At 55.8% G+C, this 16865-nt stretch overlaps 1 protein-coding gene across 11 annotated transcripts in view; it reads right to left on the reverse strand.

The window, feature by feature from the left end:
• PEMT (phosphatidylethanolamine N-methyltransferase) overlaps positions 1-16865 on the reverse strand; it is a 101335-nt gene that overhangs the window by 8892 nt on the left and 75578 nt on the right. For all 11 annotated transcript variants that reach the window (XM_077746608.1, XM_077746615.1, XM_077746614.1 and 8 more), the window contains one exon: positions 8470-8585. In XM_077746608.1, the coding sequence (XP_077602734.1) occupies positions 8470-8585 (116 nt within the window). The remainder of the gene's footprint in view (positions 1-8469; positions 8586-16865) is intronic.

Raw genomic sequence — 16865 nt, forward strand, 5'->3', positions numbered from 1 at the left:
CACGGGGTTCCAGAGAATCCGGCCTCAGTTTCATGCTCTGTGCTGGGCCGGCTCCAGTCCCTCTGCCACAATTCACTCACACCATCCAGGAAGCCATAAGCTGCCTGGCCCTGAGTGCACGCAGCAAAGGCAGCAATGAAAATGGAAATTCCTTGCAGACTTGCTGGTCTGAAGCTGCTTCCCAGGAGGGTGACCCTGCAGGAGAAGCCATCTGCTTAGAAGCAGGTAGAGATTCCTAATAAAAGGAAGATCTAGGGCCAGTGATGGGCAGAGGGCCCTGTAGTGGCTGGGTGGCTGCCCGAGACTGGACCCTGGCCTCTGTCCACCTGTGGCTCCTTTTCCATTCCTTCTCCAGTGGGCAGAGAAGAGAAAGGGCCAGTGGAGAGCACTTTCCAAGCTCCTTCAGCACCCACTAGGTGCAAAGCTCTCCAGGCCACACTCTCTGGGCGCAGCAGAGAAAGCAGGCAAGGCGCTGCCGGAGAGTTCCGTTCAGGCGCCCCGTGTACTGCCGGACACTCTGGGACCACGGGCGTCAGGTTTCCGGGAATGGCAGGGCCCGGCCCCAATCAGGCGATCTGTGGTATTCTAGCTTCTCCATTAAGCCAGGAAGGCACAGTCCTTTCCCCATGGAAAATTAATGGAGGGATGAGTGGCTCTGTGAGCCATGCTCCGTAATAGAATGAAATAACAGGAGGCAATTTCCTTTGGAAATATTCTGCACTGGGGGTGGGAGTGGAGAGACACATTCATTTGTCTCAGGTTCTATTTTTAAAACCTGGATTGAGCTTTCGGCCACCGGTGTGACTTGAGGATGTCTGCACACTGCTCCCCGGAAATCCCGGAACCCAGAGCGGACGTGGAGAGAGGGTGTCGCAGCACATTGTGGGAGCTAGATCCTACCCGGCTTGGCCACGCATGGCACCTGGTGCCCCGAGACCGGCCTGTGGCCCCATCTGTCTGCAACTGACCAGCCCTGACAAACTTCAGTCCTTCAGGGATGCCCCCACATATTCTCCAGGTGAGCCTGAACAGCGATTCACTTCACATTCCGCCTTTCAGGTTAGTGCACGCCTCGGGGTTCAACCACACTGAGCAAAACTATTCATGAACGTTGGTGTCTGGTGCACTGACTTAATTTTTTTCCCTATCCACGTTAAAATAAACCTACAAGTACTAATGCAAACCAAAACAAAAACGTTCACCTACGTAACCCCTCGAAAGATCATCAGGCGTCTAGAATTTAGGGCCGTGATGCTGTACTGATCCTGTGCATTTAATGAACACATCACCTTTTCCAAGTGTTTCCAAAACCCATCACTGCCAAGAGAGGATCTGTCTTATCTTACAAATAAGGAAACAGAGCGGTTGGGGGTGGGGCAAGGGAGGAGCCCAAGTGATACCCAGCCGGCCCTATTGTTGACTTATTTTTGTTTCTGCCAGATGGAGGTCCTCGGCCCCCTCTACCTGGGCCCTGAGCCCAATATCTGGACCCACCCTGTTGAGATGCAGGGTCCTCGAAATCCAACAGCCAGGCCCCGTTTGCCTCTGGGTAGTCCAACCCAGACTCCCCGGCCCCCTGCCTGGTCAGGAGCAAGTTCTCCAGCTCTCCCACCTGCACTGAGGGACTTCAGGGGTCTGCTTCCAAAGGTCCCCACGCAGTCCCCACCCACAGGTCCCCGGCCCAGGCAGGATAGGACAGAACCCTAGGCATTAGAGATGAAAGGTGTCTGAGTGGACCCCCTTATTCCCACACCAATCACTTGCCCGATCACAGGATTCTGAGTCTGCATGGACCTCTGGCTCCTCCCCAGATCTGGGCTCGGCGCCCAGCTGCCTCCTGCCCCAGCCTCCTCCTCCTGGAGAGCCTCCATCCTAGATCCCACACCTCACCAAGGCCCTTCCCCAAGGCAAACCCCTAATGCTGGCTCGGCCTGCAGAGTTAAGGCTGACCCCGCGTGCCCCTCCTGTTCCCACCGCCTAGAACTCCCTTCCACGGTGGGGCAGGCAGGCCTCCACAGGACTCCCCCGTGCAGGCCCACAGAATTCCTCCTGCTGGGAGTGGACTGCCCTCGGAACACCAAGGCATCACTTCCCGATGGGGCTAAATGAGGGCACTTCCAGATGTAATTACAGTTCATCGGAAAGGAGATTACCCTGGTCAAGTGCAATGGCCTGGGGAACGTTTCCAAAACGGCCTGGAGGTCAGAGAGAAGTCCGAGAGACTTTCTCCCCCTGGCCTGGAAGGAGCCAAGCACCGTGCCGTGGGGAGGACCTGGTGCCTGGCAGTGGTGGGGACACAAGGGGCTGAGCACCTCGGCCCTCCAGCAACAGGGATCTGAGTCCTTCTGGGAGCCTGGGGAGGCCCCGCCCCGTTTTCCAGCCGTGATCTCGCTACACCTTCTGACAGCCCTTCACCTGCAGAACTGTGCCCATGTGCCCATTTGCTGGTGCCTTTGTGTGGCCACGGGCCCCTCAGGCCTGTCTTGCCCACATCCGGCGAGCAGCTCCAGCAGGGCCCTGGAGGTGGCAATGACTGGCACACAGATGGCCATGGGACAGAGAGCCACACGTGCTGACACCACCGATCTGGCTGGTCCAAGCACGCTGTGCACCTGCCCCTGGGGCAGCTAGCACACGGAGGGGGAGGAGGTTTGCTGCCCTCGCCCCAGCCCCAGGCGCGTTTCTGCTGGAGGTGTGCCCCCATGCTGAGCGGAAGTCACCAGCTCAGCTGTCCCCACACTTTCATGTCCGTGTTTCCACAAGACCACAGGCAATTCCGAAGTGTCCTGGAATACAGCTCCATTGAGTGGCTACCCGATAGAGCCGAGGCCCCCTGAGGCCCTGTGCACCTGTGCGTCGGCCCTCAATGGGGCCGCAATCCTGGTGGAAGGAGGCGGGGCGATGGGACAATTGCAGTTGGGACAATTGCAGATGGGACAATTGCAGGCCCCAGGGAGCCTGGGCCCCGCCTGGCTGTCCACACGGTGCCATCCCAGCTCCAGGCCACCAGGCTCCCACTGAGCCTGGCTGTGCAGGGGCTGCAGCCGGCAGGGAGGGGGCTTCAACAGAGGGCCCCCAGCCCATCAGGCCTGCTCTCCTTCACGCTCCACGGCCAGAGCAAACAGGCCAGCGCTAATGGCCTCCAGATAAGGAACCTACTCCTCCTGTCCGAGGCCCCCAGACCACTTCTGGTTGCCCGGATCGTGCACACCACCTGATGCGGATGCTCAGCCCTGCCCCTTTGTATCCATCAGCGGCCACGGGGCCGTAGCTTCACACCCGCAGACCCGCTGCCAGGTGGTCTCTTGACACCCCTGCCCAGGGCTTTCACAGGGACGTGATCTGAGCTCCATTCAGTTGAGTGCATGTGCGTGTCTGTGCTCTCTGCTCATCCCCCGCCCCCGGCCCCACTGCTGCTCCCCCGCCCCCCACCAGGGAAGCTGTGGCTTACAGACAGATAGACACATTAGAAATGTCCAGAACAGGCAAATGCACAGGGAGGGAAAGCAAATTCAGACTTTCCAGTGCCCTGGGCTGAGGTGAGGGCGTGTGCTTAATGGGTACAGGGTTTTCGTCTGGGGCTAAAATGTTCTGAAAGTAGACAAAAGCAGTTGTGTGACATTATGAGTGTACTAAACGTCCCTGAGCCGTGTACTCTAANTCTTGCCAGGATTCTCACACACCTTTCTGGAAGCCCCACCCACCCGATCACCAACCTGGCAGAGGGAAGGGCAAGAGGGAAAAGAGCCGGAGGGGAGGGTCCAAGCCTGCTGATCGGGAAGGTGGACAGAAGCCAGTCCTGCCTGTGAGCATCCTCCCTCTCCTCCCAGAACCTTCCTGGGGTGGCTGCCAGTCCAGCCAAGAGAAAAGTCATGGCCCGGAAGGCAGACACCAAGCCACACCAACGCCAATACCGAGAGGCCAGCAAGAAGGAAGACCAGAGGAGCTGTCACCTGTAGGCAGCTGGACATGGTGGGACTTCCTCCCAGCTCTCCTAGGCCCCGGATGCAAGAAGCCAGACAGGTCTTTGCCGGTGTCTACACATCTGAAGCTGGGCTGCCGGTGGGCCTGTCTGCTTGGTCTCCTAGGAACCCATAATGCTGGGCTGGGGGCCTGCAGGAAGGAGGCACCCCTGTCAGGGGACCAGGGACCGGGGCCCTCTAGCTTTTGCCTCCTGCTGGCTTCCTGTGCAGAAGGTGCCCAATCCAGGCATTGCAGACCCTCCATCACCCACTTCCTGCGGGCTCCCTAGGATGGAGTGTGAAGGTCACTGCCCCACCCGTGCTGCTGTAAAATGGGCCCCAAGGCAGGGTGGAGTCTGCTCGGCCCGGGATCCCCTGCTTGGCCACACACTCAGCGGGAGCTGGTCAGTGAGGGACCGATGGCCCCTCCTGGGAGAGGATCGAGGACTCCTACTCCATTTCAGACAGGAGACCAAGGGAGCCTGAGGGACATGTTGAAGGCCAGCCCATCGGGAGCACGGCTGAGGCCGACCCAGGGCACCTGCCCCGCCCCCAGGCTACTCTGACTCACACTCCATCCCAGGGTCCCGGACATCATCCTCCAGGTGGACCTGGATGTTCAAAGGCGGCAGTGGGACTTTCCTTTCATGGAGAGCAGGGGCTGGCCCTGCTGGGTGTGCTTGTAAATAAAGTTTTATTGGAACTCAGTCACATTCAACTCTTTACATTCTAACGAGCTGTTGTTACAACAGAGACTACATGGCCCTCTGAGTCAAAAATACTTAGTATCTGGCCCTTACAGAAACAGTTTGCTGACACCTGACATGGAAAATCATAAAATTATGGATCTGAGTTAGAAGGGACCTTAGTCACCAGCTAGTCCCGGGGCTGACAAACTTTTTCACATAAAGCCAGATAATAAATGTTTTCAGCTTTGTAGACTGAGAGGCAAAACCTGGGATATCACATAGACTCTTATAGAACCATTTAAAATGCAGCTGTGTAGGGGCGCCTGGGTGGCTCAGTCGGTTAAGCGTCTGACTTTAGCTCAGGTCATGATCTCACAGTTTGTGGTTTTGGGCCCTGTGTCGGGCTCTATGCTGACTGCCAGCTTAGAGCCTGGAGCCTGCTTCTAGTTCTGTGTCTCCCTCTCTCTCTCTGCCCCTCCCCTGCTCACGCTGTCTCTATCTCTCTCTCAAAAATAAATAAAATATTAAAAATTTTAAAAAAGAAAAAAGACAAAGAAAATGGCAGCTGTGTATACAAGTCAACAGCAACAAACACACAAAACAATCTGACTTTAAAATGAGCAAAGGGCTTGATAGACATTTCTCAAAGGAAGATAGACAGATGGCCAATAAGCATGTGAAAAAAACGCTCAGGGGAACGCAGATCAAAACAGGTCACGCCTTTAAGGATGGCCATTATCGGGGCGCCTGGGAGGCTCAGTGGGTTACCTGTCCAACTTCAGCTCAGGTCGTAATCTCACAGTTTGTGTGGTCGAGCCCCACGTGGGGCTCTGTGCTGACAGCTCAGAGCCTGGATCCTGCTTCAGATTCTGTGTCTTCTTCTCTCTCTGCCCCTCTCCCACTTGTGCGCGCGCTCTCTGTCTCTTTCTCTCTCTCTCTCTCTCTCAAAAATAAGTAAACAAACATTTTTAAAAAGAGATGGCCGTTATCAAGAAATAATAATAGCAAGCAGTGGTGAGGGTGTGGAGAAACTAGAATGCTCGAGCAAGGCTGGCGGGAAGGTCAAACAGGAGAAACGGTATGGCAGTTCCCCTCAAAAAGCTACCTGTGGAACTACCATGTGATCTTCTAGGGAAGAAGACCAGGAAGGATCAAGGGCAGGGCTCACCCAAGTCCCCAGCAGCATGAGTACAGGAGTCGACAGGTGACAATGGCCCAACAGTCCACACTCAGATACGTGGGTAAACAAAACGCAGTATTTGCTTATAAGAGAATATTACTCAGTTTTAACAAGGAAGGACATTCTTTTTCAAAATACTTTCATTTTTTACTGAGATGGAACTGACACATTCCATGTGTGAGGTTAAGGCAAACAGCGTGATGACGTGATGTACGTATCTATTACAAAATGATTAGCAAAGTAAGGCGGGTTACACCTTCATCGCCTCACACCGTCATCATTTGTGTGTACGTGTATGTGCCCGTGTGTGTACGTGTGTGTGCCCGTGTGCGTGGGGAGAATTTCTAAGACCTTCTCTCTTAGTACCTTTCAAGTATACGAGAGAGTATTAACCATATAGTCCCCGCGCTGGGCATTCGAGCTTCTACCTGGAAGCTTGTACCCTTCGACCAGCATCTCCCTCTTTCCCCCACTCCCCGGCCCTGGCTACCCCAGATCTAGTCTCTGATATTTTTAAGTGGAATCGGGCACTGTGAGTCCTTGTGTCCAGCTCATTCCACTTAGCATTACGAAGCAGATTCTGACACATGTTCCAACGGGGATGAACCTTGAGGATATTGCACTAAATGAAATAAGCCAGACACAAAAGAACAAACACTTCTGATTCCACTTACGTGAGCTTCCCAGAGGAGCTCATGAGACATTAAAAAGTCAGGCGGCTAGTGGGTTTGGGCCTTTGGGGAGTCGTCTGCCAGCCCCTGAACTAGTTCAACAACTAGCTGGGAGGGTATGGGAGTCATTCATTCATTCATTCATTCTGAAGGGTGAGGGTGTCTGCAGACCCTCTGGGCAAAGGGTCCTCAGGAAAGAAAACAAAGGGAAAAACCAGTTAAGCTGGAGAGTAGCTAACAAGGCTGGACTGTGGGCCAGGAGCGGGGCTGTGGAACGGGGAAGGAGCCTGTTCAGGTCTCCCTGCCAGTGGGTTTTCCAAGTAATTGACGGAGGGACCTCACAGGGGAGGAGGGCTAATGAGAGGCCCCAATATGTCCAGCAGCCATCTGGGAGGGCAGGTCTCGTAACCAGAGCAGATGCAAAGGGCCCGCAGGAGCCTGCACGGCTTCTGTGCTGGGAGGGCACCTTCCCCTACACCCCCTCCCTTCCCTTCCCCCACCCCCCTTCCCCTCCCCCTTCTTTCCCCCATGCCCTTGCCTCTCCCTTCCCTCACACCCCTTCCCCTCCCCCTTCTTCCCCCTCCTGCAGCATCCCTCCAAGTGGGAACCCAAAGTGACATCCATCCCAGCTGCACAGTGAGGGAGGTTAGCACAAGAGGAAGATGGAGACTCCGTTACTGAGGTGGGTAGGGAGACGGGCGCCCAGCACCGAGGCAGAAACGAGCTCCCTGAGAAGGGCCAGCACATCGGAGTCAGCTGGCTCAGCCGCTCACCAGCCTTGGCCCCCATCTGATGCGCGGGCCCAAGTACCCATCCCCAAAGGGCTGGGAGGTCATGACTGCCCGCGCCTGGTGTCGGCGATGACAGCACTTCGGGGCACTGACCGATGCTTCTGGACACCTGGTCTGATCTGCTTCCTGTGGCCTGTGGGCTGAGGGCTGTGGGGCCCAAGCCCTCCCTTGGCTGCGTGCAGGGCCTGGTGGGGACCCAGCAGGCACCGAGACCAGGGGGTGAGGACAAGGGCAAGTTGTCTCCAGCGCTCTACCCTTCCTGGGCCTCACCACAGCGACCAGCCCGGGACTGTGTGCCTGGGGTCTAGAGGACAGCCTTGGGCCAGGACGCACGGAGAAGCAAGCCCCCCATCTGCCAGAAGGGGCCTCCTCTCCCAGTGTGGGCTCAGACGTGCTACTGACTGTGGCCCAGCCGATGGCAGCCCAGGGGAAGGGAGGGTATCTGAGATCACTCCCATGTGGGGTCCAGGGCCACCAGGGCTTCTAATCTGTCACAAATCAGACCTTGCGATTCTCCTGTGCCGTTGCTCATTTTTCACAGCACTGCACAGGCCACGTTTAGTCCACGAGCTAGTGTGGTACGCACCGTGGTGCTCACAGAACAGAGGAGGTGGCACCCCGGGCTCAGGGATGGCCGGGCTGGGCAGCATCTGACATAGCTGTCACTGCCCTTCCAGGCCCGCCGCCTCGACTCGTCGAGTCAGGGCACCTCGACTCGTGCCTGGGCACCAGCGCCCACCACCAGGCCCAAGGGCAGCGCTTCATCATCTGGAATGAGGTCGCCTGGCAGGAAGGTAACCCGTCAGGCCCAGACACGAGCTGAGCAGCTTGCCAACACCAGCCCGAGCCCACGTGAGGCCCCGTCCCCAAGCGTCACCTGCCCTCTGCCTTGGCACTTCCTGGAGGGGACTTCTGCAGCAGCTTTGTCTACACACTTGAGACTGGGGACCACCCGGCCTCATCCAGGCGGCTCCTCCACGCCTGCACCCCAGGTGTGTGGCCAGGAGCGGCCGAGGACTCCGCAGTTGATGGGAGTCCGCTGGCCCGGAGAGGAAGGGGCGACTGCGTTCACCCCCATGGACCCCCGTGACACAGCCTGCGGGGGCTGCCCCCTCAGGTGCCGTGGATGCCCCCAGTGCAGATGGACTTCCGGTCGGTCGGCCGGGGGGTGCTTACCAGTGTGAGCGCAGGACGTTCAGGAGCAAGATGGCGGCGCCCAGGGAGTAGCAGGCCAGGTAGGGGGATCGGAAGGCCTTGCTCAGCTTGCGCGTTCTGTGTTCCCATCTTGCAACCTGAACGGTGCAGAGGAGAGAATAAGGCGACGGAAGGTGTTCACTGGGGAGAATCCGGGGCCGAGGGGAAGCAGGGAGCGGGTGTCTCTGTGCCCTACAGCTCCGGAGCCCCCATTCCAAGGAGGGAGACTGCACGCAGCGGCTGCCCGTGGATCCCAGCCCGGCTCCGCGGGGATTGCCACGCCGCTGGTCCCATCTGGGTGGACCACGAGGGCCTTCTGGAAGTGCACAGCAAACACATCAGCAGCAAACAGAGAGCTGAGTCAGAAGAGCACCTGAGCAGCCCCTGGGCCTCGCTCCAAAGCCAGCGTCCGGCACCCACCCTCCCAACCATCTCCGCACATGAGGCGGGAACAGAGAAGGAGCAGCCGGACAGACACAAGCAGGAGCTGCCAAACGAAGGGAGGCTGAGGGGGAAGCAGGGACGCAGGCCACTCTCACCCTGGGGGCCACCCCCACCCTCACCCCTGCTCCCCAGCGCCCCCTGAGGCACAGACTTGCAAGCCATTGAACTTCCACTGCACCTGTTGCCCGGGGTGGGGGGTGGGGGGGTACCAAAAAGGCAAATACACAGCAGGGGATGCTGAAGGGGAAGTGGCCGGGAGTCAAGGTGGCTGGTCTCTGCTTATGTGAGCAGGTCACCCACCTGGGACCCGAACCCGAATGTAAATGTGTGTGTGACAATGTAGAGGGTCCCGAAGGTCCAGGAGGCCCTCTGTGGTCCCGGGACACTACAGAGGACTAGATCCTGGGGGCTGGTGGGGCCATTATCTCCATCACGGCCTCAGCAATGATTCTGTCTGCTCCCCAGCTCCACTTCCCAAACAAATCTCTTTCCCGGCAATTAATCAGTGAGAGAGTGACTAGCAGCTGAAGGCCACTGACTCTCTGCCTCTCTCCCTAGAGAAGGCGGCTCCCGCCCTCAGATCTCCTGGGAGGTAGATGATTGGAGGGAGAGGGTATAGGCTGGAGTTTACGGGAAAGAGGTAAGTGAGGTGGCTTCTGGGCCTTCTCCTCAATTGCAGATCTGTTGCTATCACTGCTCAATTCTCCCGGAAGGTAAACAAACCCTTTGTCCGGCTCCAGGCAGGCGGCCTCTGCTGACCCCATGGGAAGCTCAGGCCTCACTGGAAAGGAAGGATCCAGCATTCAAGGGGCTGTGAATATACCACCCAGTGGCCTGCAGGCGGTGGGGGCAGGGGAGGCGCTCAGGGTCAGACTTCCTACTTCCCATGGCCATTTCGAGGTTTTTAAAAACATTTTCTGAGCCAAAATTCCAAGTGTTTTTCCGTGGCACCACCATCACCGGGGTCTAATTCACAACACTTCCATCCTCCCACACTGAGACCCTGAACCCATTAGCTGTCACTCTGCACCCCCTTCCCCAGCCCCTGGACACCACGAATCTCCTTTCTGTATCTGTGGATTTACCTCTTCTGGAAGTTTCATATAAACAGAACCTTGTGACCTTTTGTGTCTGGCTGACTTCACTTAGCACAGTGTCCTCGAGGTTCACCCACGTTGCAGCATGTGACTCTGTGGCCGAATGATATCCGCTCCTGTGGAGAGGCCACACTGTTCATCTAGTCAGGAGGTGATGGACATCTCGGTTGTTTCTGCCCTTTGGCCCCCATGGATAATACTGCTGTGAACATCCGTGTAGTAGCTCGCACTGACATGCGTTTTCACTTCTCCTGAGTGTACATATGGGAGTGGAATTGCTGGGTCATAGGGCAAATCTATTTCTAACTCACTGATGATCTTCCAGACTGTCTTCTACGGCGGCTGCACCATTTTCCATTCCCTCCAGCAGTGTGTAAGGGTTCCGATTTCTCCACGTTCTCACCAACACTTGTTATTTTCCATTTTCAAACATTGTGGCCACCCTAGTGGCTGTGAAGTGGCAAGTCACCTCATCTGAAATCCCCCCAAACAATGATGACATTGAACACCCACGGGCCATCTGTGTGTCTTCTTTGGAGAAAAGTCTATGCAAGTCCTTTGCCATTCTTTCTATTGGGTTGATTATCCTTTTGTTCATGACCTGTACGAGCTCTTTATATATTCTGGATACCAGCCCTTTAGCAGACATATGATTCACAAGTATTTTCTTCCATTCTGTAGAGCGCTCACTTGCTTTATAATGTCCTTTTATGCACAAAAGCCTTTTGTGTTGACAAACCACTTTGCCTTGTAGGATTCAACCCAGTTCAACCAACTGATGTGTCCTCAGCACTGCACCAAGTACAGCTGAGGCTCAAAAAATCAGTAAACCACCAGGCCTGCCCTCAGGAAGCTCCAAGTCACCAAGATAACACAGAGAGAGTTTCCATCTGTGTCCCTGATCCCATAGCACAAAAACCAGCCAGGCAGACTTGCGCTAAATCTGGAGGGTGTCTGGGGTGGTCAGACTTCAAGACAGGTTGTGTGGCCTACACAGGGTGCCTTCTGACACGGTCACCCTCCAAAGCAGCCGACCCAGGGGTACAGCCAAGGGTAAAGAGAAGCCCTTTCAGAGTGACTGCCCAGCAGAGAAGTGGATGCAAGTGTCCCTGACCAGAGGAAGGAGCCTGGCATCAAACATGAACTCCAGACTCAAGCCACAAGGGTGGAGAGGACACCTAGGCAGAGGGAGCTCTCGTGGGACGAGGAGGGCAGGTGACCATCCAAGAACCCTGGGGATGCAGAGATGCTAGTAATAAAAATGACAATAACTATGAAGTCAGCATCTCACCATTCTAAGTGCTTTTACTTGAGCTCACTTAACCCTCAAAACAAGCCTGGGGTGGGTGATATATGGTCCATTTACCTACGAGGAAGCCAAGTCCTCCCCCGGTGGAGTCACACAGCCATAAGGAGGAGCAGCAGAATGGTCCCCTGGGCTCCTTCTGTCCAGGGAAGGCCTCTCCCCATGCCTCCAATTAGCCAGCTGTTTTCCAGACCAGCGGTCCTTGGCACACCTTGCTCCTTGTATGTGATTTTCAGTTACAGCTTTAAAGGCCATTGATTTTTTCCCTCCCAGTCAATGGGATAATGCTTTCAAAAGGACATTGAAATCTGTTAGAAATGACATAAGGTGTCACGTATTTATACCTGAGGGGCTTGTGACCCTCCCAGCAAGCCCAGTCTGGAAAGCACTAGATGGAGAATCAGGAACACCACGTGCTGGACTCAGACCTGCCCGGTGTGTCCTCCACGCGTGGGGAGGCCAGTTTCTCTCTCTGGAGCTGTTTGTCCAAGTGTAAAATGAGGGTGGAAGTGATAGCAGGTGGCATTCTGTGCTCCTGGGGATGGCTCTGCCCCCTGAAACCCACCACCCACCGCATGGGATGCACAGACACAGCGTGGGCCATCCGCACATCCCATCGTGCTAAGGGACACTTGTCATCGACTATATGCTGAGCAAAAGGAGCCAAATGCAAAAGAGTGCCTTCTGCCTAATTCCATTGACATGCATTTCTAGACTGGGCGGAACCCACTCCAGGGACAGAAGTCAGAGTAGTGGTTGCTGGGGCTGGGGGCTGAGACTGGGGGCTGGGACTGAGGGCTGGGGGGCTGGGAGCTAGGCGCTGCAGCAAGGTAGGGGTGCTGGACTGGAGGAGAGGGCGTGTGGGGAAGGAAATGTTCTATACCTTGATCAGAGTGGTGCTTACACAGGCATACACCTTTGTCACAACTCAAACTGTACACCTGAAATGTGTGCAATTCAGAGTATATATACCATACCTCCATAAAGCTGATTACAAAAAATCCAATTCTCGTTGAATCTGAGCTCTAGGGTCAGACGAGAATGGTTGTCAATGTCATGTCCCCTAGCAGACTCTCCCATGCATGACACCGCAGAGTCCCGAGTTCAACCTCTAAAGGAGGGGCCTTTTGGAGCGTCTGGGTGGCTCAGTTGGTTAAGTGTCCAACTTTGGCTCAGGTCATGATCTTGAAATTTGTGAGTTCGAGCCTCACTTCAGGCTCTGTGCTGACAGCTCCAAGCCAACTCTGGATTCTAAGTCTCCGTCTCTCTCTGCCCCTTCCCTGTGCATGAGTTCTCTCTCTCTTACTCTCTCAATCTCTCAAAAATATATAAACAAACATTTTAAAAATAATAATAAAAGAGGGGCCTTTCCCTTGTTTCCGTGGGGCTCACTGGATGTGTCCAAGGATGCACACCGGACCCCGGCCCAGTGCCCACACTCCTCCACTTCTGTAACCACAGCACACTCCTGGGTGACCAGGAAGAGGGCCCATTCTTCAGCCCAGCAAACCGAGGGCTGGAAAGGGCCTAGACAAGTACTCAGGCTTCGGGACTCCCTGGCTGGACTCTCTGCTAGGCCTCGGCTCTTCTGGGGATGATGGAACATCTTTCCTCCGAAGACCCTTTGGGGACCACACTGCCAACTCTGATCTCCCAGGTAGCCCTCCACACCCGCCCCTTCACCTGGGGAACAGTGAGGTAATAAATGTGCTTTCTGAGCAATCTAATAACGAAAGGCGGCAGAGTCCGAGACCAGGCAATGTGGGAAAGAGGAAACGAGGAATCCTATGAATAACTACTAAATGCCTTTCGGCCAGCCTGTGTTAGATTGGGCTGTTATTTCAAGGCAATCAATAAATCAGCAGCCAGTGGCCTTGCTGAAGCCAAGGTTAATTTTCCTCCCTGCCTGGCAGCCCCACCTTCCCTTCCTCGGGCGCCCAGCTGCACACTTCATCCAATTAAGGGGCCGGAAGCAGGCGGCGGAGCTCAACTGCAGGGGGCTGGACGCCAGGGGCCAAGCTGTGGGATGACGCAGGTCACTGTCCCGCAGGCTGGACGTGTGCGCGTAGGCGCAGGAGGCAGAATGACCAAACGTTCTGCTGTCACAGTTCCTGGCTTTGCTTGTCTTCTAGATTTCCAGAAGCCCAAAATGGAGATGGGTGCTCCCAGCCCTCCCCTACTCCGTGCCCATGTTCCCCCTCCTGAGGTTGCCAGATAAACACAGGGCCCCCCAGGTAAATCCAAATTTCTGATAAACAACAAATAATTTGTAGTAGAAGTTGTCCCAAATGTTGCCTTTGCTGTTTACCTAAAACCCAAATTGAACCAACCGGGGCTCTGTGCTGGTGTTGGCCACATTTGGCAACGCTGCCTCTCCCACACCCCCGGGGCAAGGGTCACCCGGCTCGGCTCCGCAATGAGGAGGCCTTCCAAACTGTTGACTCATTGTCTGTTTTTTTTTGCAAATGTGTCCCACAGGGTTTGTATTAAGGCAGAAGAGACAGGACCCAGGCTGGTGGAGCAGGAGTGCAAGGGGATGGAGACCCAGGGGCATAAGTCACAATTCCTGACCGCCCCCAGCTGGCTGTGCATCTGTGGGCAAAGCACGTTTCTACCTCAACCAACTTAGCTGTAAAATACGAAAAATAAGGTAATAAATGGCTTCTCCACCTCCCAGTATGGTGGGAAGAGCAGAGCAGGTATGGACGAAAGCGTGCCAGCCCTATAGCCTCTTCCGGGTGGAAGAGAATGTGTCTCCCTCGGGTCTCTGGCCCCCAGAGCAGGCTCTGCATCTCTTATACTCCTGGGTCCCACTGGATGGTGCTGATGGTGCTGGGACTGGCCTAAAAGGAGGCAGCTCCAAAGTCTGTCCCCAGACATAAGCACCCGTACCTCCCAATAGGGTGTACACTTCCTTCTGGCACTTTCCAGGGCTCTGTTCTCAGTATCCCTTGGGACTGCATCCGCTTGCTCACAGCGAGGCCGTAACTGGTAGCCCAAGAAGTATCAGGGTGAAATTCACAGAACTTTAAAAATATTTGACCCAACAGTTCACCATCCAGAGTGTTTCCATTAAAACCCTGGCATGCGATTTGAGGTGAAAGATCTGGACACTGAGGCCACGGTGGGCCGGCCACCCAGCACGGCAGCCCTCACAGGGCTGCGCGGCCCACCCCTGGCAGATGGGGCAGGTGCGGGGCTCTGGGTCGCGGCGGCCTGCGAGCAGGTGTGCGAGCAGAGCTGCACGAGGCACACGCCAGGGCCGTGCTTGTGAGCTGGCCGTGCGCCGGGACTGTCACAGAACATCCTGCAGGCACACCGCGGGGACTTCAAACCTCAGGCCTCCCGCACGCAAGCCCGGCACGCGGTGTGCCCTGAGATGGGCGGCCCTCTTGGCTGCAAGGACAGGGAAGGCAAAGCCTGCCTTCAGCAAGTCCCCAGAACAACGTAACGTTTATCAGCCAGGAGCCACAGCGTCACACAGCAACACGTCCCTCCCGCGCAGACCCACAGCCTAAGGCCCCGGGAGTAGAGGTGCGAGCGTGTAACTAGGGACGCCAGTGACTCTCCACCTGGAAGTCCTGTGTGTGTGGACCATCAAGGTCGTTGCCAAGGCTCAGCAGGCCTGAGGGCCGTGGGCTCATTACAGACCGCGTGCCCTTGAGCCACTTCCTCTGCTTGAAATACGAGCCATACCTACCACACAGAGTTGTGGGATTATAGAAGATCTGCATGATGTGCTCAGCCCAGGGCCAGCGAAGACTGTGTCCTCGGGAGACCCTTACTCAGGGCCTCTGGCAAGCCAGTGGCACCTGCTAAAACCAGTGGGGGCCAGGGCCCGCTGAGAGCATCCTGACTGGCTGTGTGCCTCACTGGGGACCCAGTGGGTGTGGGTGACGACAGCCGAGAAGATGGGCTGTGGCCACAAGTGATGGAGAGAGGGACATCTGGGATGTATTTTCAGACAGTCCAGGGCAAGTCTCCAGCTTGAAGGCTATGAGAGACATCCTGCAGGAGCACCCGGGTGGCTCAGCTGGTTGAGCATCCGACTGTTGATTTCGGCTCAGGTCATGACCCCAGGGTTGTGGGATCGAGTGCCACATCGGACTGAGCATGGAGCCTGCTTAAGATTCTCTCTCTCCCTCTGCCCCTCCCTGCTCATGCACTCATGCACGCATATTCTCTCTCTCTAAAAGAAAAAGAAAGATAAAAGAAATATCCTTCCACTCAGTCTGCCCACCTATCCACACATCCATCCACCTAGCCGCTATCCATCATCTGCTCATTCACGCCTCCACCTACCAATCCATCCAAATTGACTGGGGCATCTCCTGTAGACTGGACATGACGTTAGACAGCAGGATGTTTTGAAAAGAAAATGGGGAGAAAACCATACAAAGTCATGCACAACAAATGGTGTTTGGTTTCGTGTAAACTGTGTAATTCCATAACGATAATTAAAGCCAAGGATGCCTCAATCACTGAAAGCACCCACACCCGCCCCCCTTCCTCTAGGGTCCACGGACAGGAGCAAGGGCCACGGGAAGAGATCTCAGAGTCCATGCAGGGGCCTCAAGTGCCATCTCTCCGACTTGATGAGGACCTTTTCTGGGTACATACTTGCCTCTCAAAGTTGCTACATGTCCTCGCAATGAGGGCCCCTGAGTGTGGATTTTCTAAATATGCCATTTGAAGTGGGACAGAGGCTCTTTCAGCAGATAAGCAGATGTTGAACGCCCATCCTGGCGGCCAACACAACGGGGCACTGGAGAACAGCATCGGGTACTGGATTTAACTGCGAGTGAGGGCAGATCACACTCCCTCTCCCTGCCTCAGTTTCCTGGCCTGTACAGGGGAGCTGATAATACACCATGGCACAGCATCGCCGTGGGGTTCAGTGAGTTCGTGCACACAGCATGCTGGGAGCACACGCCTGCAGTGTGGCAAACTTTCATATGTCAGCAATGCTATTGTTTTCGTTCTCATGGGGACAAGTGGGTGGGAGTTGAAACGCATAAAGGAGGCCTGGCTGTCGGCCTGGCTCTCAGCCTGACAGGCCACTGCCGTGCAGATGAAGAAAGTTTGATGGGGCGCCTGGGTGGCTCGGTTGGTTGAGCATCTGACTTCAGCTCAGGTCATGAGCCCGCAGTTTGTGGGTTCAAGCCCCGCATCGGCCTCTGTGCTAAGAGCTCACAGCCTGGAGCCTGCTTTGGATTCTGTGTCTCCCTCTCTCTCTGCCCCTCCCCAACTCAAGGTTGCTCGCTCGCTCTCTCTCTCTCTCAAAAATAAACATTTTTTTAAAACTCTTTAAAGAAAGTCTGTTGTGGACCAGCGTCCCTGGGAGAGGACACACAGACCCCATGTCACGATGGGCACCAGGCCCACTCACCGGGCAGCCCTCCCGCCCTGGCGAGCCCCCAGTGCTCACCGGAGGCCCCTCCCCTTGCTCTCTGCGAACTTCACTGGCCAAACCCATCAAAGCCTGACCGCAGCCCCAGGGTATCTGACAGCCAGTCAGCGCCCCCCCCCCC

The sequence above is a fragment of the Crocuta crocuta genome, unplaced genomic scaffold (assembly GCF_008692635.1).
Source record: "Crocuta crocuta isolate KB4526 unplaced genomic scaffold, BGI_CrCroc_1.0 scaffold139, whole genome shotgun sequence".
NCBI classification, from domain to species: domain Eukaryota; kingdom Metazoa; phylum Chordata; class Mammalia; order Carnivora; family Hyaenidae; genus Crocuta; species Crocuta crocuta.